Consider the following 22,322-nt stretch of genomic DNA (forward strand, 5'->3'; position numbering starts at 1 on the left):
ATCCTTGGCTATTAGCTTTTTAAGCAAACCCAGCCAGCCAGTGAAATATAAACACATTCCTCCCAACACCTTACAGTCTTAATAACAGAGATAATTTGCAATGATCTCCCAGAGACACAGATTCTATAAATATTCATGTAGCTCTGTCCAGAAAACTGTTTTTCTTTTTTGGATGAAAAAGAATTCTTTACGGGAAACTCAGAAACAGACCCCAACTATCCACCCCTTCTAATTCCTTTGCCTATGTTCCCAAGATTAGTTTCCTCCCGAGTGAAATGGGAAACTTAAACTAGACGATTCTCTAAGATCTCTTCCAGTTCTAACATGAGAAGGAGCCATTAGTTATTCGATTTTCCATTTGAAGGGAAAGAGTGTCTGCTGTGAGGCAACCCTGATTTTTATCTCTTTTTTTTCTAGCTTTCCTCTCCTATCTTCCCATTCCTATTCCATCTCTCATTCCAACCACCCCAACTTGGAACAACGCTGTCAGGCTAGTGTGAGGGAACGAACCCTGGGATGGAGCGTCAGGAGAAAGAAATTCCAGTCTTGGTGATTTGGGACAAGTCATGTCATATCTCTGGGTCTCAGTTTCCTCATCTGTGAAATGGGAACAATAATTTTCTTTAAAGTTTTCCAAACCGGGCAACCCACCCTGACTTCCTTCCTCCCCAACACCCTACACGCTTTCTCCGGGAGATGCGTCCCCCTCGGTGGGGGGAGTCTGCAGTCCTTACAAGGAGTTTGGCCACAGCTCAGAGGATGGCTCCGCCTGCCCAGTCCTCCTCCTTTCCCCCGAGGGCTCCAGCAAGCCTGGAGAGGGACGGGGCAGGCAGCATTAAGCAGGAGCTGGAGCTGGACTCGGAGCCCGGAGCCCCGAGCCCGGGGCGGCTAAGTCCAGTGCCGCGGCGGAAGCAAGGTGTGGGGTGGCGGTGAGGAAGACGAGATCTTCTCCTGCCGGAATGCGGGAGTGAATCTCAGCACCCGAGGTCCTGGCACGGTCCCCCGCGCTCCAACTGTCCTTTTCGGGACGGGCGCCCACCCACCGCGGACGTACCCCCGGCGCTCCGGGTTCTGTTTCTTGTCCCCATAGCTGCCCGCTTAAACAAACTGGGGGCTCGAGCAGGAGCCGCAGAGGGGGAACGAGCGCCTGGGGGGGTTGCCTTTACCTGCCTGCTCCAGGGACGCTGGCAGACTAAGGTTCGTTGCACCGAGGAACTCGGTGTTAAGGGCATCCCCGCGTTGGCCGCTTGTCCCCCTCCCCCCCTTTCAGGTGAGCCTGCCGCCCGCCGTCCATCAATTCCTAGGGAACCCCTGTTATTCTTCTCGAGGCGACATTCCGCCCCAGGGGTCCTCGCCCAGCTAGACTTGTCATGTCGTCCGTGTTTGGCAAGCCCCGGTCTGGGAACCTTGGTCCTGAGCGCCTGGCACACAGTTCGATCCCAGAGGTTAACGTGGCCATCCTGGGCTGCAGAGGAGCCGGGAAGTCTGGTGAGTGGGCCGGGGGAAGAGAGCAACACTATGGACGCCGACCTCTCAAGGGCTCCCTCACGCAGCTGTAGAATGAAGGGTGTCCTTCATAGGCAGCCCGCCGGGGTTCTGCTTTCACACCTTTATCCCAGGGGGGAAATGATGGCTTTTCTCTTTCCTTCTCTTCTTCCCTCCCCCTAAGGTTTGAAGAATGACACCTGGTGGTGACACCTAGGGAGGGGGAGCTGAGGCTAGACCTCCAAGAGGCACAGATTCAGTGACAGGATGGGAACAGGGGGGTGAGACAAATAGGACTTTTGGTGGAGGATGTTGGACAATGGGAAAAGGCGAGTCATCTGGAGAGGCCTCTTGGAGAGTCAGCCCATATATAGAGCTACTCTCTAAGTTAGAAAGAACTGGGTTCAAGTCTTATCTCTGATCCATCTGATCATGTGACTGAACACATTCAGAGTTCTAAGACAGGACTTCTTAAACTTTCCCCACTTACGACCCCTTTTCACTGAGAAATTTTTAAGCCACCCTGGGCATATAAGTATATAGGTGTACAAATCAAACACTCACTGATGATAAATCATAATTTCACAACCCCTACATCAGTTGCAACCCACAGTTTAAGGAGCTTGGCACTGGGTAAATCCCGGAATTACAGATAAACTGCTGCTCAGGATGGACCTTATCTGGGAGTTCCCTACAAAAAGGAAATCATAGGTCCAGTAACTCCCCCAACCCTTTGGGAGACACAGCCTGACTTCTATGGCAGGACTGACAGAGATGGTATGGACAGTTTTATTTTTGTCTTTGTATCATTATGACCTAGCACAGTGTCTGACATATGATAACTTAATAAAGTTTGTTAATTGATAATTTGAGGGGATAGGGAGGGGTATTGAGAGAGGAAGGGAAGTTATAGGAGTAAAATGCCTGGATTTTGAGAAATCCAAATCCCTCAATCCTGCAAAAGTACTCTTTTTATTCCAAAGGACTTTCTGAACTAACACTTTGTTTTGCTTTCTTTAAAATGTATTTATTGGGGCAGCTAGGTGGTGCAGCTAGGTGGATAGAGCTGATACCCTGAAGTCAGGAGGACCTCGGTTTAAATCTGCTCTCAGACACTTAAAACTATATGACCCTGGGCAAGTCACTTAACCTCAATTGCCTCAGAAAAAAAAAAAAAAGCATATTTATCATATATTTTACTAAATATCTTAGTTATCTAGGTTTATCTTATTTCCTTACAAGATTACAAATCTTTGGAAGGCAAGCATCCTATCTTATTTAAACTTTTTATCTTCCCAAGTTGTCAATCAATCAACAAGCATTTATTAAATGATGAATATGTGCCAGGCACCATGTGCTAATTTCTGGGAATACAAAGAAAAGCAAAAACACAGTCTTTGCCCTCAAGGAGTTGACATTTAATAAATGTACTTTGAAATGGGAAATGGAGTTAAACAGCTATGACAGTTGAAAATACTTGGCTTTAGGACTTCATTCATTGGTCTGTTTTCCCCTTACATCTTGGCTGGGGTCTTTCTTGGAGGTTTTTGTATGGTCACCCACCATTTTTAATGTTCCAAATAACTAGTTGATGATTTTTATTCAGGCCCAATTGAGTCCCTTTATTCCCCTGATGAGTGAGCAGACCACAACTTTGAAACCAGTGCCCTGGTATAGAATAGAATTGGCATCTGGTTTTCTTGAAACTTGGAAAAATAGAAAAGTAGTGAGATATAGTGTATGGAAAGTTGGTCTTGGTGCAGATAATAATGATAATACCTAACATTTATATAGCACTCACTATGTTCCAAACCCTGCTTTACAATTATGATCTCATTTTATCATCACAGCAAAGGAGGTAGATGCTCTGTATCCTCATTTTACAGATAACAAAAGCAAGATTAAATGACTTGCCCAAAATCATTCAACTAGTAAGTATCTGAAGTCACATTTATATTCAGGACTTTATGACTTCAGGCATGGCGCTCTATCCACTGCGCCAACTAGATCAAATCTTTCCTCTGTTACCTTCTGACTGTGTGACTCTGGACAAGTCATTTAATTTCCCAGGGTTCTAGACAACTCTCTAAAACTAAGTAGCAGAAAAAGTGCTACCCTAAGTTGATAATGGGAGTTTCTATCTAAATGTTTTTTACTACAATGAAATTATGGATCAAATCACTATTTCTTTCCTGCAGCAAAGAATTATTCTCCCTCTCACTGAAAGCTTCCCCTAACTAAGAGAATGTCCTTTCTGTATTTTTGTAGAACTGTCTATTATGTCAAGGAAGAACATATACATTAAAAAAAAAATAGAAAGAGATTGTTATCTTAGCATTGAAAGTCAAATTGTTAACTAAAGACAGAACTTGATGTCTTCATTTATTTTGCCAACAGTTATATAAATGAAAGAATTTAAATTTTCAAATGTGAATTCCCTAGACAGTAGTTTGCAAAAATCATGGAGCCTTGGAATCTTGGGAAAGAGTTTTAAGAAGCATTTAGAAACGCACTTTTAGTTAAGAAAATATACTGCTTCTTTTTAGAGACCAGCTTAACATCTGACCTTGCATGACTAATTTCAGTACCCAGAACGAACCTCTGTTGACTTTGCTAACTGATAAATACACTTCACATGTTGAAAAATTCATTCCAAAATTTTATGTTCCAAAAATTTTATATTCAATGAAAACACTCCTACTGGAATTTTTGATAGTCTGGTATTTCTATCCCAGTAAACTTGGACCTGGGAAGGAGCATGGACTGGAATTTTAAAATTGGTCTATCTTAATCTCAGGCTGGCGTTTATCTCAGGAAAATAGAGGTTTTATAACTCTCCTGACGGACTTTATGTATCTCTAACATATCTTTTCTTATTGGTCCCTTTGCAAACTTGAGCCAAATCCCCATTTGTATGATTTCCTCTATGGATATTAAGCTCTTCTTTTGTTATTATGTTTTTCTAAGCAAAGGAATAGAGAGACTTACAACTTTTTGGCTTGTCCAGTTTTTACATAACTCCCTCTATATCCATCATTTACCCTTGATGTTTTAATCCCTGTTGTTTTTTTTAATTCCCAAATATTACTAGAAAGACATGGAGTCTCCTTGTTGCCAGATTCCTCTGGTGTGGGTTGAGAATCTTAATAGTACTAAATTCTCTTTAGTGGTTTCTCTTTTTTTCTTCCTGGAGAATTGGATTCTTCATCAATGGGGCAGGGGGGTGAAGAGTGACTAAAGAATCAAAATGGTCCTGGTTTCTCTAAAACATTCATGTGCCAGTTTTCAGTGAAAAGAGCCTAAAATGGCAGAAGGAAATTGGAAAAAAATATTATTTATTTGTTTATAAATTTTCTTGCCTCTTGCAGCTTTGACCGTGAAGTTTCTGACCAAGAGGTTTATCAGTGAATATGATCCCAATTTGGGTAAGATGCTCCTTGATTGCTTCTCTCTCCCTTTGTTACTCTTGATTGTGGCTCCATCCCTGAGTCCATACAAGACTATCCCTAAAGCTATGAAGGGGGAGGGAGTGTGAAGGGGAGAATTGTCAAGATAAAGTGGGTGTAGTGGAAAGAATACCAGTTCAGGGATCAAAGAACATCCATTCAAATCTTGGCTGTCCTGCTTATAAAGCCTTGGGGGATCAATCTATCAACAGTATTTAATGGACTGTTATGTGCCAGGCACTGGGCTAGGTGTAGGAGACACAAAAACAAAACATGAAGCAATCCTTGTGCTTAAGGATTTTATAAGCAAGGAAATCACATGTCCACCGTCATCCTCAAACTTCTTGCCTTTGTCCTTAGAGAACTGGACTATATAATTTTTAAATTCCCTTCTAGCTCAAAATCTAAGACCTTGTGACATAGGCTCAGGCTCTGGCTCTGACACTAACAATTTATGTTATTTGGGGCAAATTATTTCACTACTCAAGTGAATTACAATTTTCTCATCTGTAATATGAAGGAATTGAAGAGATGGTATTTCCTGATATAAAATCTATCAACAGATTAATTCACTAAAATTAAATTTTTTGAGGAAAGAATACACTTCCTCACTGACAGTGTTGACACCTATGTTGCTTCTTTGTTTTGGATTTTTTTTAAAGCAAGTGTATCAGAGATATACAATCAAATGAGTGTAGTTTTGGAGAGGCTAATTGGGGTAGTTTAAAGACCACTAGATTTGATTCAAAACTATAGGTTTTTTAGGGTTGGAAGGACCGTTAGAGGTCACCTTGTCAAGATCATCTCGTTTTGCAGATGAGAAAATTGATGCTCAGAAATTCCATCTATCACTTTATATTCCTGTTTGCTTTCACAGACAAACTCCTAGAGAAAGGTGTATCTCTAGATCCCTATCTTCTATTTCCTCACCTACTACTTGCTTGTAAACCCTTCACAATCTGACTTCCTGCCCAAAACTCCAAAGAAGGTATTTACATTATTTTAATTGTTAAATTTGTTGACCTTCTCCCACCTCCATCCTCATCCTTCTTCACCTTCCTTGAGTTTGTTGAAGATGTTGACTAACCCTTTCTCTAGCATATGATCTCCTCCCTTAGTTCCTATGACACTTCTCTGCTTCTCAGTCTCCTTTTGCTGGATCATCTTCCATGTTCTGCCTTTTAACCATGGGCATCCTCTCTTGGGGGTTTCCTGGATTTTTTTCTCTCTCTACCTCTCCCCCTTTTGGTCACCTTCCCAGCTCTCATGAATTCAATTATCTAGAGATAACAGATGACCACCAAACCTACATGTTCAGCCTTAATCTTTCTCCTCGATTCCAGTTCTACATTGCCAACTCCCTGCTAGATATCTTTACTAGATAGCCTATTGGCATCTCAAATTCAGCACATTCAAAGCAGAGCTTATTATTTCCTTCCTCTTCCCTAAATTTAACTCTCCTTCAAATGCTCCTTTTCTGTTGAGAATACTTCCTGTCACCCAGATTTACAACCTCAAGGTCAGCCTTAGCTTTTCACTGTCACTTTCCTATCATATCTAATCAGCTTCCAAGTCTAGTCAATTCAATCTCAACTAGTTTTTTCATATTTTATCCCCTCTATCCATAAGATCAATGCTACTTCAAGCACTCATCACCTCTCACTTGGACTATTTCAACAGCCTAGCTGCTTTCTCTGCTTCCACCAGTTTTCCTCTCTTGTTTCCATTCTTCACACAACTGCTAAAATAATCTTAATGGCACCATCATCATTATTAACATTTTTTGGTCCTCCAGTGAAATTTCCTTCCAAACTAGTTTACAAGCCACACAAGGAAATCAGTCACTTGACTTAATAGTCATACTATGTATGACTATTTTAATTGGCCCTGAAATTCCCACCATAAAGTCCCTCTTTCGAGTTATTAAGACATTGTTCACAAATGAATATAGCAAAAGAAATATGGTTTGGTCAGTCCTGTTTGGATGAAGATTCTGTCCACCAGTTCTTCCTTCAAGTTATTAAGACATTGTTCATGAATTAATATAACACAGGAAATGTTCTGTTTGGGTGAAGATCCCATCCAGCAGTGGCAATATAAACCAATCTTTGAGGGTTATAACTTAGTAGATAAGACCTAAGAGATGCTGAGAGGCTTGTAGAAATGAAGTGGCTTGCCCATCAGCTAGTTAGTATTAGAAGTAGGATATGAACACAGGGCTTCCTGCCTCCAAATGCAAGCTCTCACTCTATCCACCTCTTGATGTATTTAAAGTGTGACTCAATTACCTGAGAAGGAGAATGTGTTAGCTTATCAGTGGGGTTTTAGCTGTAGTGCCAGTCTTATTGTGATGTTCAAGTAGTCCTACCAGAAAAATTGTGTTTAATTATTAATCGTTATTAACGGTAACCTAGAAAATAATAAAATATTTAGCAAGGAGAGGTGATTTAGTGCTCATCTCTTAAGCTTCTTATTTGATGAGAGAGGGAAACGGAGGTCCAGAGATGCTCAAGATTAATCATCAGAGTGGGTCCTAGAGGAATGGGGCATGGGAGAAGCCAGTGTCCTTAGCTCAATGGGAGAGAAGGAAAAGGACCAAATGTGGGTTGTTGCTTGGAGAGGGCAAACTAGAGTGGACTTCTGGTAAGTGAAAGAGAGAAAAGAGGGAAATGTGAGGAGTAAGGAGAATGTTGAAAAGGAAGGAGGGACTCCAGAAGACACACTTTGCCTCCTTCATGGTTTTACCCCAAAATCACTACATCAGGAATACCTCAGAAGGTCAGTCACAGAGAGTATTTTCCTTTCTGCTCATCATCCCTAGGATCCCAGAAGGAGCTCAGTCTCAGAGTTACTTTTCAGCAGGGTTAAGTAAGGATTTGGGGGTAAGGAGTGTGACTTTGATGGGGAATGGGGCAGGAAGAAGTATACCCTAGGACACTGAATTTTCTAGTGTGACCATGCTATTGCTGCTAGGGGTGGACCCAAAGGTGCTGGTGAATGAGACCAGAGGGGGAGTGGACAGGGACAGAGTCGGGCAAGGGAGAAAGGATGCCAGGACACGATACCCTTGGCAGGTGTCTCAATTATCTTCCTCAAGCAAAAGTCGCTCTGTCCTAGCCTAATTACAGCTCTGAGTTCTGCTTGGCCCTGTTTGTACTTGGGGATTTGAGCTTCACAATTAAGTCTGGAGTTCTAAATGGAGGGAGTGAGTCATTCTGATGTGGGAGGGAGCATTGACCTTGATCTTTGGCCCCCTGACTCTGGGACTTGCTCAGCCTGGGCATATGCTCCTGTGTCCCCCATGAGGTCAGCACCACACCACGGTGCTTCTGTCCAGCGTGCCGGCACCCAGAGGGGCCTCGGACAGTCTCGCCTTCCTTTGCTTCCCACTAGAGTAGCAGGAGGCAGGGAGCTGCTCCAGGATCTCTGCTTCTTACTCCTGGGCAGGAGAGTCTTTGGCTTTAAGAGAAAGAAGACAAGCATCTGACCTAAGTGAATAATAACTTTTTTTTCTTTTTGGTTTGGACCTATAACGTTAGCTGTAAAGGGATTTCCCCATGTGGAAACTCCCTCCATCTGTGCAGATCATTCCTGTTTTATAATCTTGTTTTTTTTTTTAATTTTATAAACTTATAAATAAATAATTTTGTAAATTTTATAGGCTTAAATACTTGCCTACATAAGAAACCCTGTGGGCCAAAGACTGACTTAATTTTAAAATGTGGAATTATTTGTTTTATTTTATTTTTTATTATTTTGTTAAGTGTTTCTCAATTACATTTTAATCTGGTTCAGGCCTATTGTGGTGTTGTGTGCTGGATACATAGTTGCATGACACCTCTGATTCTATATACTTGAAGAGAATTTACAACTCTCTCATTGGGTCCCCATAAAATCCCTGTAAGGGAAGGAATAGAGATATTTTTATGCCTATTTCCCAACTAAGGAAACTGATGATATGAGAAAGATAAAATGACTTGCCTCAAATCACAGTCAGAATAAAAGTCTGGTCTTTTTTCACTGAGTCATCTCTGAAGATTCTTTTGGATAACTATCTGCCTTCTGTTTTCAAAAACTTGAGGGACTTCTCTGCAGGAAAAAAATCATGAAAGTTTGAGAAGCAGTGTTTATGTTACTTTAAGAAACTTTGCTAATATATGATCTTTTTTCTTCTTTTTTTTTTGAGGTAATTAGGGCTAATGACTTGCCCAGAGTCACACAGCTAATAAGTGTCTGAGGCTGGATTTGAATTTATAAACATAAATATCACATTTATATGTCAGATTATATATATACATATATACATACACGTGTGAGTATACATACATATATATATATATAAAATGTCAATCACATTTTGGGCCAGCTAAGTGATGTAGTCATTAAGAGCACAAGGACTAGAGTCATAAAGACCTGAGTTCAAAGCTGGCCTTAGACACTTACTAACCCTGGGACTCTGGAGAAATTACTTAACCCCATTTGCCTCAGTTTCTCCATCTATAAAATGACAAACCACTCCAGTATCTTTGCCAAGAAAACTCTAACTGGAGTCATGAAGAGTCAGACACAACTGAACAATAACAACAAAAATATGATATAGTAACTAAAAAACAGAAATATCTGAGGGAGAACTGGATAAGTGGGATTGGAATCTTCTGGAAAGAAGTAGTGAGATAGGAAGCATGCTGGACTGGCTGATCTGGGTTTATATCTACCAATTCAGATGCATCTTACCTGTGTGATGTTGGGCTACTCCATTAATCTCTCTGTGCTCAAATTTCCTGATTTGTAAAAGGAATTGGGGATGGACTAGATGATCTATAAGTTATCTTCCATCTTTAGATCTATGGTCAGATGCTGGATGCTAGGTCTAAGTTCATCCATGGATTTGTGGCTCTCTCTTTGTCTCTGTCATTTTGTTTCTCTGTCTTTTTCTTTCTCTGTGTGTGTGTATGTTTCTGTCTCTATCTTTTTCTGTCTTTCTGTCTCTCTGTTTCTGTCTCTACTTCTTTCTGTCTGTCTCTTTCTCTCTCTGTGTGTACGTCTCTGTCTTTGTTTCTCTGTCTCTTTCTGTGTGTGTCTGTCTGTCTGTCTTTGTTTCTCTGTCTCTTTCTTTCTGTCTGTCTTTGTCTTTTTGTCTCTGTCTCTGATTCTGTCTCTGTTTGTGTATCTATGTCTCTCTGTTTTTGTTTTTCTATCTCTGTCTCTGCCTCTTTGACTGTCTCTGTGTGTCAGTCTGTCTCTGTCTCTCCCTTTCTCTCTCTTTGTCTGTCTCTCTGACTCTTGTCTTTCCGCCTCTATCTTTGTCTTTGTCTTTCTCCGTGTCTAAGGGATGGAGGACTAAGTATCTCTGAGCAGGTTTGGCTCAGTGTCTTTGCTGAGACTGCTGGGCCACCTCGCCTGTTGGGGAGGTCCCAGAAGAGCTCATTGGACCATTTTGGCAGGGAAATAAAACAAACTGAATGAGATGTGAAAATCTAGGGACAGCTGTTCTTGGACCAAATATAGTGAAGTATTTGGGGGCATTTTTTCCATTAAATTTCTTGTCAAATAATCACAGCTATTTATATAAGCCCCCAAAGCAGGCCACGGATGAGGATTGTTAATGATTTATGCTGGATGCTAGCAAAGCTTGTGTGTTTTCCAGGGCCTGACTCAGGCCCTTGTCATGCAAGTCCAAACAGTGGCCTGAAGGACACTTTGCTTGGAGTCTCGGGGGCAGAAAGAGAGGGTGGAATCATGAACACCCTCCCCTTCACTCACATGGATGGAATCGCTCCCAGGAAGGACTTTGCTTGGTGACGATGAGCCCAGTGTCACATCAGACAGTGGAGTCTGGAGGCAATGTGAACCTTAGAGAGATTCTTTCAGGGTTGCTCTCCTGGACGGGAGCCTATAATTTTATTGTTGAAGGGAATTCTTGGTCTGGAAATTCCCAGCAGCTGTTAGGGCCTTTCTGAAGAGCTGTAAGTAAGGCAAAACACCTGTTTGTGACTGCAAAGTGGTGATCATCACAACAGAAGATAGCATCAGGCCTGAGCCACATAGACTTGATGACTTAGAGTCAGTGTCCTGGATGGCACCCGAACCAACCCATAAATCTCAGCTCAACATATGATAGAGGGGGCAGCTAGTTAGAGCACCAGCCCTGAAGTCAGGAGGACCTGAGTTCAAATGTGGCTTCAGACACTTAACACATCCTGGCTGTGTGACCCTGGGCAAGTCACTTAACCCCAACGCCTCAGCAATATCTATATTTATATCTATCTATCTATCTATTGATAGAAAGCAAAAAAAGGCAAGTTTTCTACCTCTTATAATCCTTCCCACTCCCACCCACACTGATATGCCCTGATCCTTCTTATTTCAGAAGATACCTATACCTCAGAGGAGACTGTGGATCAACAACCAATCCTGCTGAGAGTGATGGACACAGCAGATCAGGTAATGCTGAGGACCCTCCTGTAAGCTTGAACTGAGTGTGATTAAAAGCCTAGGACATAATTCAGAGCTGTAAAGAACTTTGGAGTTTTAATTCAACCCTACCTATCATCTTACAGGTGAAGAAGCGAGGCCCAGGGCAATCATTAGGCCTTTTCTGGACCATCATTACTGAAAGGGACCTCACTGTCTCTCAAGGCAGTAGGGTAACTTGCCCCAACTCACACAACTAATAAATGGCAGAACCAGGATGTGATCCCACAGGGATGGGCCCTGAATGAAGAATGGGAGGGAGGAAGATTAGTAAATTCACACCCAACTTGAGGATTTCTTGAATTAGTAATAGTGGTGATCAGAGCACAAGGTGCTGGTCCTTTTTAGCCTCCACATGGGTGACCCTGAATGAAATATTGACCCTCCCTGAGCCTCAGTCGCCTTCCATAAAATGAGAACAGATCATTTCCCTCTCCTTCTTTGTCTCTTGGGGATGCTGGGTTGACATCAATTATGGGCTTCAGTTTTCACCTTTGTAAAATGAGACGGGCTGCACTACATGCTCTCTAAGAACCTATTTCAGCTCTGACATTCTGTGTTTGAATATTCTGGTCCTCTGAGATCTAATCTTCTAAGTGCTAACATTTTATATTCTCAATGCTTTCCCATCTCTACTAGGCTATATTCAAAGGTCCCTTCTTTTCTAAAATGTTATGCCATTTTAAATGGAATATTGGCTGAATGATTAGAGATCCCAATGGTCATCCAAGGTAGTAGTTACTGGGACAATGATGGTGACCTCACTAGGTGATGAGTTAGATATAAATGGATATTTCAGTTTTTCTTAAATCTCACACACACATTTCTGTACCCACGTACATGTGATAATGGTCACACAAGGATAAACATATACACACTGATAGATGTACACATGTCCAACAATAACTCCCGCTAGCAAAGATTATTGGTTCTCCCTGAAGGGGATAATTAATCTGAAGAGGAGAAGACTCAAAAGGGATATAGTAGCTTTCTTAAAGTATTTGAAGAGCTGCCATGTAGTGGCTAGGTTGTGCAATAGATGGAACAGGGGACTTGGAGTCATAAAGACTTGAATTCAAGTCTTACCTAAGACACTTAATGAGTTGGGTGATGTGGATTAAGTCACTTACCCTCTCTGTGCCTCAGTTTCCTCATCTGTAAAATGAGGATAATAATATCACCCATTTCCTAGGGTTGCTTTAAAGATAAAATAAAAATATTTATAAGTGTGTTGCAAATTTTCAAGCACTTTATAAATGCTAGTTATCTTATTATAAAATAGACATATTCTGTTTGACCTTAGAAGACAGAACTAGACGGAATGGATAGAAACTGTCAAGAAACAAATTAAAGTTTAACTTAAAGGAAAAATTCCTGACCATTACAGCTATGCAAAAGTGGAATGGGGTGCTTTGGAAGTGTTGTTGGGTGATGGCTGGATGACCACTTGTTGGGTATGTTGTAGCAGAGAATTCTTGGTCATGTATGGGTTGGACTGATTGTCCTCTGAGGTCCCTCCCTGCTCAAGTTTCTGTGATTCTGTAGCCATACTTCTTTCTGTGCCTTTCAAAGGGAACTTGTGATCAATTAGGAATCTTAAAAACACCCCTAAAACAAAGCCAAAGTTGCAAATTGTCTGTCCCATAGAAAATTTCCAAGAAAGCAAAGTTACATATAAATGGGCCACCCAGGGCCGCCCAGGGATAGTCAGGTCTCAAGATTGGTGACATTGGAGCCTTTGGCTGCTGGCCCTCAGGATCTGGTGTCTGCTCTTCTCCAAGAGGAGAAGGGACAATGGCCCCTTTCATACCAGGCCAAATCCAGATTCAGATGTCCCTTTGAAAGGGGCTCAGTTAGGAAACAATGTACAAAGGCCCAGAGGAAGGAGAGATAGGATGGGGCAACTCAGGTGAGGGCCCGGGACTTGGCCTGTTCTGGTCTCAGACTGAGGCCTGAGACCCTCGCGTCTCACCTGCTTATTTCTTACCACCAGGATGTTCCCAAAAACTGCAAGCGCTACCTGAACTGGGCCCAAGCCTTCCTGGTTGTCTACAGCATAGATGACAGGCGAAACTTTGAGGGTTGCAGCCAATACCTGGAGATCATCGCCCACCACACAAAGGACACCCAGCATGACTGCCCTGTGCTGCTCCTGGGGAACAAGCTGGACATGGCCCAGTACCGGTACCAACCCTTCCTGTCTCTCTTTGGCAGCCAGGGGAGAGGGCTGGGTGGTGGATCTGAGGGGCTGCAGACAGAGTCTCCCGTCTGGGAGATGGGGTGAAGAGCAGGACACTTTGATTGTGGTGTTCTGAGTCAGATCCAATATCAAGCTGTGAGACCCTGTTTGCCCCAGCTTCTTCATCTAGAGAAAGACCTAAAGAAGGAAATGGCAATAACTCAGCAGAGCCATTGAATGTGGGAGGTCAGTGGTGTAGCTATATAGCAGTGTCTCTCTGCCATCTGAGGAACAGACATTTAATGCAGAACATACAGTTCAGCATTTAATACAGGGTCTGTATGAGGTGGGGATGGTGTGGGGGAAGGGGATGTGTGTGCCTTCAGAGAGTCAATAGTCATTCATTCATTCATTTTACACTGCCTCCTATCTCCTAGTTGCTTGCAAGTTACTAGGGGTATTTGAGCCTCTGAAACCCAACTATCAGATAAGAAGGAGCCCTTTGGACTTAGAGAAGATACACTAAGCAATATAATGAAAGAATTTCAGGCTAAGATAGATATGGAGGTAAGAGATGAGAGCCCCACCTTAAATGAGCTAAATTTCTTTGGGCCAAGATGAATTATGTCCCAGGTTGCTTCAAAAACTGGCAAATATGTTCCCAGAGCCTCGGTGGGTAATCTTTAAGAAATCATTCCATAAATTAAAAATAATCAGACCAAGGTAAGGGAAAGAGAAATCATGGCAAATGGGAGGAATATGCTGGAAGGGTAAATATTGTTCCATTTTGCAAAAGGGGACAATAGAAACTGGGAAACTTGAAAATTCTGTCCAACAATTTAAAAATTATATTTATATTTATATTTCAGACATTTAGAACATAATATAATATGCACTAGATGCCAATATGAAGTCATCGATTAGCTTCTTTTCCTTTTAAGGAAAAGGTCCTAGTAGATGCAGAATGCCATAGACACAGAGTAACTTGACTTTAATCAAGCATGGCACAGTCTGTCATGTTATTCTCCTGGATTTTACCTAGATAGTACTATTAGATTTGCCACTTCTCTTTCTGTGGAAAGATAGCTCCAATGTATTGGTACAGACACTGAATTTGGAGTCAATAATTGGAGTTTAAATTCCAGGCCTGCTACTTGGGCAAGCCAATTTTTTCTGGGCTTATTTCATTTATGTAATCAAAGGAGGTTGAGTTAGACCAAAGATTGGCAAATTCTGGTCTTAAGGCCAAATCTATCTTGCTCTCTGATTTTGTACAGCTGGTGAACTAAGGATAATTTTAATTAAAATTTTTATTGTATTTTAAGAGCAGTTAAGTGGCAAAGTGAATAGAGTACCAGAGCTGGAGTCAGGAAAACTCATGTTTCTAAGTCTAAATCCAGTATCAAGCTGTGAGACCCTGTTTGCCCCAGCTTCTTCATCTACAGAATGATCTAGAGAAGGAAATGGCAAACCACTCCAGTATCTTTGCCAAGGAAATCTCCAAATGGAGTTATAAAGAATTGAACTGAACAATGCACCACAATTTTGTTTTGTTTCTTGCTGAGGCAATTGGGGTTAAGTGACTTACCCAGGGTCACACAGCTAGGAATTGTTAAGTGTCTAAGATCAAATTTGAACTCAGGTCCTCCTGACTTCAGGGCTGGTGCTCTATGCATTGAGTCACCTGGCTGCCCCACAATGAACAACAACTGCATTTTTAAATGTCAAAACCATTCTTAGCTCACATACTTAGCTGTACCAAATCAGATGGCAAGCTGGATTTGGCCTAGGCCATAGTGTCCCAATCTCTGAATTAGACAATCTCTAAAGATTCTTCCAGAAATAGAACATATTACTCCCAAACCTGAAAAAAGGTCACCAGTAGAATGCCACGAAGCTCTTTTCTGAATATATTTAAATTTAGAGCTGAAAATATAGAAGTTATCTAATGTAAACCAATTATTTTACAAATTAAGAAATTGAATCAGATAGTTTGTAATTTGTCCATGATCACACAAATAGCAAGTGGCAAAGCTTCTCCTATCTTGATCTTTTTATGTTCAACAATTTTGTCAGTGACTTAAATGAGAATATAGAAGGTATACCCATCAAATTAAGCATTTTGTTGATTTTTATTTTACATTGACTTTATTTCTAAATATGTCCTTCCTTCTCTCTATCAGTGAATCTTGTAACAAAGAAATTTTTTTAAGCTGTTCAGCAAAATTAACATATCAATCAAGTGTGCCAATGTGTACAATGTTTCCCCATTTCTGCCAAGAAGGGAAGGCATGCCCATCAAATCTTCAGATGAAAACAAATTGTCTTTCAGACAGCACAGAGCTGTGAAGGACTGTTAATAGAATGAATGTTGGAATCATGATTAATAGACTGATGTTCTTGAACAAAATCAATAATGCAAAGTCCATTGGAGGAAATGTAAAATGTTGAATTTAGAACTAAAAAGTCAATCACCCAGGTTTGAGAAAGGGAGAGTGGCTTGGTGCCATTCATTTATTCCATATCCTATCCCTCATTCCAAGCCTTGTTACTGAACAAGGATTAGTGGGTCAGCCAACCTGATCTTCCTAGTATTGGTTGAATGTGAAAAAGGTTTAGAGGTGTTAGTTAATTTCAGACTTAACATAACCAACATTAGGATGCAGTCACTAAAAAGAAAAAAGCAAACACCAAAAAACTAAGTCGTTGGCTCCATTGCCAGAGGCAGTGTGTTCTGATCATAGATGATAATAACAATAAAGATGATAATAGCATTTATATAAGCACATACTGTGTGCCAGGCACTGTGCTAAGTCCTTTACAAACTATCTTGTTTGATTCTCACAACAATCTTGCAAAGTAAGTGCTATTATTATCCCTGTTTTATGCCCAAGCTCACCCAGTATCTGAATAAATATCTGAGACCAGAACTGAGCTTAAAACTTCCTTACTCTAGCCCTCTATCCATTTTGCCACCTCACAGCATGTGATATATTAGTCCTTTGGCACTGTCCTCTGATCAGATCACATCTTAAGTATTGTGTTTAAGGCTGGATTCCACCTTTTTAGCAAGGACATTAAAAAGTAAGCCAGCAACCAGAGACCAGTGGAAAAAGATCTAAAATTATGTTCCGTGAAAAATGGTTGTTGGATCTAGCGATGTTTAGTCTGGACAAATGAAGTCTAAGGAAAGGAAGATATTGTAACTCTTGAAATATTTGAAAGGACTATCTCATATAGAAAAAACAGCTTTGGAAAAGGCAGAATGGGGTAACATAAAAACAGATATAATGTTGGTGGATTCAAATCCTGCCTCAGACATTTTTTAAACTAATGACCCAGGATAAGTCTTTGTGTTTTCTCATCCCAGCACATGCTTTACAGTGTTGTGAAGATCAGAAAAGGAGACATTGTTAACTATTTTGAAAAACTTAAAGTACCATGTAAATGACAGTTATTAATCCAGAATAAACTTTTGTTGTCTGGGAAAGCCAGAATTAGAACTGATTGGTAGGAATTTGGTGTGTGTGTGTGTGTGTGTGTGTGTGTTTGTGTGTGTGTGTGTATTTGTGTGAATTTTCCCTCAATAAAACAAAGGTTTTTTTAAAACCTTTTAAAAACAAAATAAAACAAAGATGTTTTTTAAAAAAAGAATACAAGAAGTAGTGAAGGAGGGGGGTAGGAAATAGGGAAGAAAATTAAGGAAAAGAAAACAAGAAGAGAAAGAAAATTGAGAAAAAGAGAAAGAAGAAAGTGTAAGAAAGGAAATAAGAATGGGAAAAAGCTGGAAGGGAAGGAGGGGAAAGGAAGGAAGGAAGGAAGAAAGGAGGGAAAGAAGGAAGGAAGGAGGGAAGGAAGGAAGGAATAAGGGAAAGAGGGAAGGAAGGAAGAAGGAAAGGAAGGAAGGAGAGAAGGAAGAAAGAAAAGAGGGAAAGAAGGAGGGAAGGAAAAATGGTAGAATTTTAAAGCAACTAGAATTTTCCTAAAAGAGGATGGTCTGCCACATAATGTAGTAAACTTCCCATCTCTGGAGACATTTTTGAAAAGGCTAGGTTACATAGCTGCTGTTCTGGGACATTATAAAGAGGATTAATTCCTATACTGGGTGAGAATTTTGGGCTTGATTTCTAAAGTTCCTTCCCACTCCAGAGTTCTAGGATTATCTGAATTTCTTTTAATCAGTTCCTGACTCTGAGTTGTAACTGTTCTATTATCCATATGCATGTGGGGTGGGAATTGAGAGTGTGGGAGTGTGCTCTTGTAGGGAGGGAACCGCACTACTTGGCCAGCTGAGCTCAAGGGCCATTGTGCTCTCACATATAACAAGAGTCAACTTTGCTTTGCCTATGTGAGATACATAGATATCTACATTCAGTTTATTGGCTCCTCTCTCAGTAATGGGTACACAGAGGTCATTTCACTCAGAGCTGGCCATTCTATTGATCTCTTCCCCTCCCTCTGATTTCTTTTGCTCCAGACATGTCAAATGCTCATTGAATGAAGGAGGGAATTTCTAGTGTAAGAGCACATTCTTGGCAGAGATTTCTACAGTCTAACAGCAGGAACTCATTCAGTCCACCTCCCTTCCCCCGTCGGACCCCAGACCTTGTTGCTGAACAAGGGTTAGTGGGTCAGCCAGCCTGATCTCAAGCTCACAATCCCTTCTGCACCCAGAACTGGCTAAATTTGATGTCGAGTGATAGATGACATAAGATGTTTGAGTTGTTCTTTCTTATTCCTTCACTTCTCCACAATAAGGTTTATATTATTCCACTGTTGTTCTTAATATTGTGTTTAGGCCTGTTTCCCAGGCCAGGATTTAGGGGCTGTGTAGGATGAGCATAAGGAAATCCTCAGTCATCATGCAGAGGAATTTTAACCTTGGAAACTTGGCCAAAAGAACTTTGGGACTAGTCTCTTAATGTTTTCTCTATGCTCAATTCTCTCTCATTTCTCATTCCATCTTCCCACCCTATTCCCATGGCTCTCGTGGTTTTGCTTCCATGGAAAAAACAGGAAAGTTTGAGATCAGAACAGTATATTTTAGAAGGAGCAGAACCACTTCCTGTTCTTTGGGAGGAGATCAGACCCCTGGAGATGTTTTATCCTGCTTATCAGGAGCAAATGAGAGTCATGTACTGTTTCTTCGTAATCTCCTATTCTTTCATCCTCTCTACTTGCTGATTGTGAGGATTCAGGTCAGATTCATCGTTCAGTCTGAGTTGATTTATTTTTGTCATTACTTCATTATCTGTAATCAATCATTCCCATCCCCCCTCTTTTTGCTCTATCCCCAGGAACTGGATACAGTAGAGGGATAAATGAGGGAAAAGTTGGGAGAGACAGATTGGTGCAGTGGGTAGAGTGCCAAACCTAGATTCAGGAAGATTCACCTTCCTGAGTTCGAATTTGACTTCAGATACTGTGTCACCCCAACAAATCACTTCAGGCTGTTTGCCTCAGTTTCCTCATCTGTAAAATGATCTGGAGAAGGAAATGGCAAACCATTTCAGTATCTTTGTCAAGAAAACCCTAACTATAGTCACAAAGTTGACACAGCTCAAAAATAACTAAACAAAACAATTCATAGAGACTGCTGCTCTCTCTGCCTTCCTATTCTATTTTTATTTTATTTTATGGATATCTCTTATTTTTAATATCTTTATTTCTAAATATATTATCCTCTTTTCCCTAGCCAAAGAACCATCCCTTGTAACAACAATTAAAAAAGAAGATATAGAAGGAATAAAAAGAGGGCATTTAGCAAAACTAACCAATCCATCAGCTGGGTCTTAACAGTCTTTGCAGTATTCTACACCTCATAGCCCCATATCTCTTTATTAAAGGGAGGGAGGTGCATTTTCTCATCTCTTCTTTGGGGAACAGCTCGGTCATGATTCCAAATATTTGTGATCTGTATCATTCCTATATTATTCCTAGGAAGCTTTTCCAGACTCAGGGTTGTGAGGACTGTATCTTTATTGTTCTTTTTTATTAACATTATTATAGTCATTGTGTGTTTTGTTTTCCTGATTCAGCTTACTTCACTCTGAACCAGTTCATATAAGGCTTTCCATGCATCTATGAATTCTTTTCCTCTCCCATCACCCTCCATTTCATTCCCATTCATATATATATATATATATATATATATATATATATATATATATATATATATATACATACATATATATTAGACACTGGTGGTTCATCTTCTTTGAATTCTAAGAACTATGTAGATAATGTATATAGTGGAGAAGGCATTAGATTGGTGGTCAGACATCCTATGTTAAAATACCAACTGCCCGTGGGGAGTACACAAGGTGTCCTGCATCTATGATCACAAATTATCTCTTTTATCCCCACTTCTTCAACAGAGTGGAGGATCGTAGATTTAGAACAGAAGGACTTTAGGTCATCCAGTTCTTTTTACAGAGGAGGAAACTGTGGCCCAGGTAGATTAAATGATTGGCTTGAGCTCACACAGGCACCAAGCAGTAAAGCCAAGGCTTCTGCCCCCAGTTCCAGCACTTTTCCCTTCAGCACTGTTGCCTGCAGGATTCCGTGTGCCCTGGGGATTCACAGCGAAACTTTTCCAGGCCAAAGGTAAAGTTCCGCTCTGGAGCTCTCCCTTGAAGGAGCGCCTGGATCCCCGGGTGGATCCCCGGGTGGATCCCCGGGTGGGTCCCCGGGTGGGTTTTCCCCACCGAGGAAGAGCTGCTTGCTGCTGATCCTTCTCCCTCCTTCCGTTCTGCCCCCCAGGCAGGTCCCCAAGTCAGAGGGCGCGGCTCTGGCCGGCAAGTTTGGGTGTCTGTTCTACGAGGTCTCCGCCTGCCTAGACTTCGAAGCCGTGCAGCAGGTGTTCCACGAAGCCATCCGCGAGGTCCGCAGGGAGCAGGAGAGAAGCGCGCCGGCGCGGCCGCTCTTCATTTCCGAGGAAAGGTCCATTTTCCATCAGGCCCCCCTCACGGCCAGGCACGGCTTGCCGAGCTGCACCTTCAACACCCTCTCAACTGTCAACTACAAGGAGATGCCCGCTGTGGCCCAGGCCAAGCTCGTAACCGTCAAATCCTCCCGGGCCCAGAGCAAGCGCAAGGCGCCCACCCTGACGCTGCTGAAAGGCTTCAAGATCTTCTGAGGCCCTCGCCATCTACCCCCCTGCGGGGACAACCGTGGGAGAGGAAGAACGGGCAGTATTAGCGGGAGCAGCCCCCGGGCATCATAGAATCGGGTCCATCAGTTCGGACTGTCGGGAAGGGCGAGACTTTGGGGGCAGGCGCCGCCCCCGACTGACTGGGTCCCGCTCCCCGCCCGGCCCGGCCCGGCCCCCAGCTTCCTTCTGGAACGGGAGTTCCAGTCATTGGCACTGAGTAGTTGAGCTTGCCCCGGGCAGCCCCCCCCCAGAGCGGTTCAGAGCCCCCTCGTCAGGAGGGCAGACTGTGTATACGTGTGTGTGATTCTGTTCCTGCAAGCCATGGAGTTTCCACGGCAACCGAAGCAGCTGTGACCTTGGAGGGTAACAGCTGTGGGTGGGCGGAAGGCTAAGGCCCTGGGTCTCACAAACAGGACTCCGAGTGAAACTTAGGAAATCTCTGCCTTTGAAGCCGAGTTCAAAGGCTCTGTACCTCTTCTTCCTGCCCCCTCCCTAACTTCGGGAGTCACAGCGGCCAGATGCGGTGCCTCAAACACAACCAGGAGCTCGCTGCTTGCTACGAAGTAAAAGATGATGCTTCTCTCCCTATGGCGGGAAGGGCATCTTGCAGACCGTTCCCGAGAGCACAGAGACCCCTGGTGGCAGGACAGGGAACAGCTGCTGGGTTTGAGCAGCCATTAGGAAAGCCTGGGTTTGTGGGACAGTGACTGCCATCCCAGCACATCCCATTCCCACTAAGCTCCACAGGTCAATCACTATGGTTCCCGGCATCACGCCAGTGGTGCCTGATTGAAAGACCCCTCCATTTGGGGTTAAAATAGACCTGCAAAGGATGACTTGAAGGAAAAACAAGCTCGGAAAGATAAATCAAAAAGATAAAACCCTGAAGAGTGTATGCGGAAGAAGGAACAGCCTTCGCTTTTGCTTAGATGTCAGTGGGAAGGTTTGCACGCTGATTGTATAGGGGTGTATGAAGCTCTGGTCTTTTTTCCCTCAACATCCATTAGTCACCTCATTCTTTTCCATCGTGAATCACTCTGTAGACCCCAAAGGGGATCTTCCAATAGCCTTACTCAGGAGAGTCTTCTACTGAAGTCATACTAGGGAAAGGAAACCAAAAGTCTTAAGGGAATCAACACCTAGAGTTAAAAATAATGTCTGGATGATCCAGAGAGCAAACAACAAAGTACCATTCCCTAAAGTGGTTTGGGTTTAGAAATGCATTATGCCAAATCATAGCTGTGCTTGGGCAGAACTCTGGTCCCTAAAACACTTTTTTTTTGTCAATGAAACTATTATTTTTCCATAAGTTATTTGACCCGGCCTCTATAGCTTAAGCATAATATGAAAGAGACATCCTCAGGATCAGGCCTCTCTGTAAATAGTTCTTTACAGTTTTGTTCACATCTGTGTACGTTTAACCATTTGAATACATATGCAAGTTTTGTTGAACACTTCTGGAAACATTTTAATAAAGAATTCTTAGAGAAAAATAACAGCATTTTAAGTGGTGATTTATCCTTTAGTTTTCCTTAAGTACAAAACATTTGGCCCACAGTTACTGTTTATGGCTTTGGCTACTATG

At 42.1% G+C, this 22,322-nt stretch overlaps 1 protein-coding gene across 1 annotated transcript; it reads left to right on the plus strand.

Annotated features, from left to right (window-relative positions):
- Positions 1-1,185: 1,185 nt before the first annotated feature.
- On the plus strand, positions 1,186-22,232 carry RASL12 (RAS like family 12). Its single transcript, XM_003755648.4, has 5 exons — positions 1,186-1,488; positions 4,854-4,910; positions 11,302-11,375; positions 13,399-13,589; positions 20,347-22,232. Exons 1-5 carry the CDS (start codon positions 1,371-1,373, stop codon positions 20,720-20,722), a joined length of 816 nt encoding a protein of 271 aa, XP_003755696.1. The 5' UTR covers positions 1,186-1,370; the 3' UTR covers positions 20,723-22,232.
- Positions 22,233-22,322: the final 90 nt, after the last annotated feature.

The sequence above is a fragment of the Sarcophilus harrisii genome, chromosome 2, assembly GCF_902635505.1.
Source record: "Sarcophilus harrisii chromosome 2, mSarHar1.11, whole genome shotgun sequence".
Lineage (NCBI taxonomy): Eukaryota > Metazoa > Chordata > Mammalia > Dasyuromorphia > Dasyuridae > Sarcophilus > Sarcophilus harrisii.

Coding starts and splice junctions, on each gene's coding strand:
- RASL12 (XM_003755648.4), top strand. CDS start 1,371: ATGTCGTCCGTGTTTGGCAAGCCCCGGTCTGGGAACCTTGGTCCTGAG. Junction 4,911..11,301: donor TGAATATGATCCCAATTTGG/GTAAGATGCTCC, acceptor TTCTTATTTCAG/AAGATACCTATACCTCAGAG. Junction 11,376..13,398: donor TGATGGACACAGCAGATCAG/GTAATGCTGAGG, acceptor TCTTACCACCAG/GATGTTCCCAAAAACTGCAA.